General features: G+C 42.2%; 1 protein-coding gene across 3 annotated transcripts in view; it reads left to right on the top strand.

The window, feature by feature from the left end:
• The window catches only part of LOC107697700 (peptide methionine sulfoxide reductase MsrA 1-like), a 34,998-nt gene that overhangs the window by 10,490 nt on the left and 23,097 nt on the right, over positions 1-1,411 (top strand). For all 3 annotated transcript variants that reach the window (XM_016498499.1, XM_016498498.1, XM_016498500.1), the window contains exon 2: positions 209-277. In XM_016498499.1, coding sequence (XP_016353985.1) covers positions 209-277 — 69 coding nt within the window. The remainder of the gene's footprint in view (positions 1-208; positions 278-1,411) is intronic.

Here is a 1,411-nt window from a genome sequence, read left to right as displayed (position 1 = left end):
GTTCAGCAGTGTAATCTGCTAAGTGTCTCCCACTGCAGAAACAGCAGCACTGATTCAGCTTAGCCTGAGCAGACCAGGCAAATCTGCAGTAATCCTCACCACAGAACCCAGTCTGACAGTCCCACCATCTGGAACAGCGCCACCTCGTGCATGCGTACACCCCATTATTACAGAACATTTATATTGCTGTCTTTCTCTGTTTCTGCAGCAAAGCACGCAGCAAATGGGAACCCCACAGTGGAGCCATTTCCTGATGGCATGGAGATGATCATGTTTGGTGAGTTTGGAAAGGATCATATTCCAGACTTTCTTAGGTACAATTAACGTATTGCTACCACTTGTGTCAGAGTGGTGGCCCATTGGGAGTCCTGGGTTGAAGTCCAGCCTGTTCCAATCTCATTTCTCCATCTCTCCTCTTGACTTCTTGTTTTCAAGTGCCAATAAAAATGTGGCTAACGGCTCATTTAAATTAATCAGTTGAAATGTCAATGACTACGTTTACATTGACATCAGTAATCTAATTATTGACCTTATTCGGAATAAGACAATATTATGATTAAGTTGTTTACTTCAGTTGCTTTTGGAATATTCCTTTCATGTTCCCACGCGACGCCATCCGACGACCACTCCAGAATTTCACATATCCGCATATAGTTCGTCTTCGTTATGGTGCCATATACAGTTTGGGGTGTTTCATTTTCAATTTTCCGAAAGCTTCAAGTGCAGTTAATTATTTGCCATGCTATATGTGCAAATAGACAACAGACTGTTGAAGCCATGCTCTTTTGTTTGCCGGTTGACCACTGCCATGTGTGTATCCTGTCGCAAAATGTGGCGAAAAGTCCTACACAATGGTATGTGATTTAGGTGTGTACATCGGGGTTGAACAACTTCTGATTTTTTAAAGTCGAGTCGAAGTCGACTAGTCGCTGATGACGTCATTAATGAACAAATAAGTCTGGAGCTGTGACAAACACCTTGTGCACAGCTATGGCATATGACACAGCGCTGTCCACATGGCTATTGCTCCTATAACAGCTCATTTTTATCAGTTCTTTTGTCTTTGGGTCGTTATATTTCTCACAGATTTCTGCTCGTTCTAAATCAGATACAGAAAAAGTAGCACAGTAAAGATTACTAATAGTGAGACCGCTTACGTGTGTGAATTAATTCTACCTGGCAGCGTCTCTCTACTAGTAGTGAAGCTGTGGGATTTAGTTATTAAGAAATATATGCTTGAACTTTTCCGTTTCTAAGCTATTTTAAATCACAGAACAGTGTTGACAATACATTTCCGCGCTGAATGATTCTGTGCACGCGCGATGTGTGCGTGATGTACGAGCTACTGTCTGTAGCCTATGTGTGTGCGTTACAGTGCAGCAGCGCATTAGATTAGAACGGCGATTAACTT

Source organism: Sinocyclocheilus anshuiensis, unplaced genomic scaffold, assembly GCF_001515605.1.
Source record: "Sinocyclocheilus anshuiensis isolate Anshui unplaced genomic scaffold, SAMN03320099.WGS_v1.1 scaffold446, whole genome shotgun sequence".
Classification (NCBI taxonomy): domain Eukaryota; kingdom Metazoa; phylum Chordata; class Actinopteri; order Cypriniformes; family Cyprinidae; genus Sinocyclocheilus; species Sinocyclocheilus anshuiensis.
The sequence above is the reverse complement of the archived record's forward strand: the minus strand, read 5'-3'. Positions and strand labels throughout refer to the sequence as shown.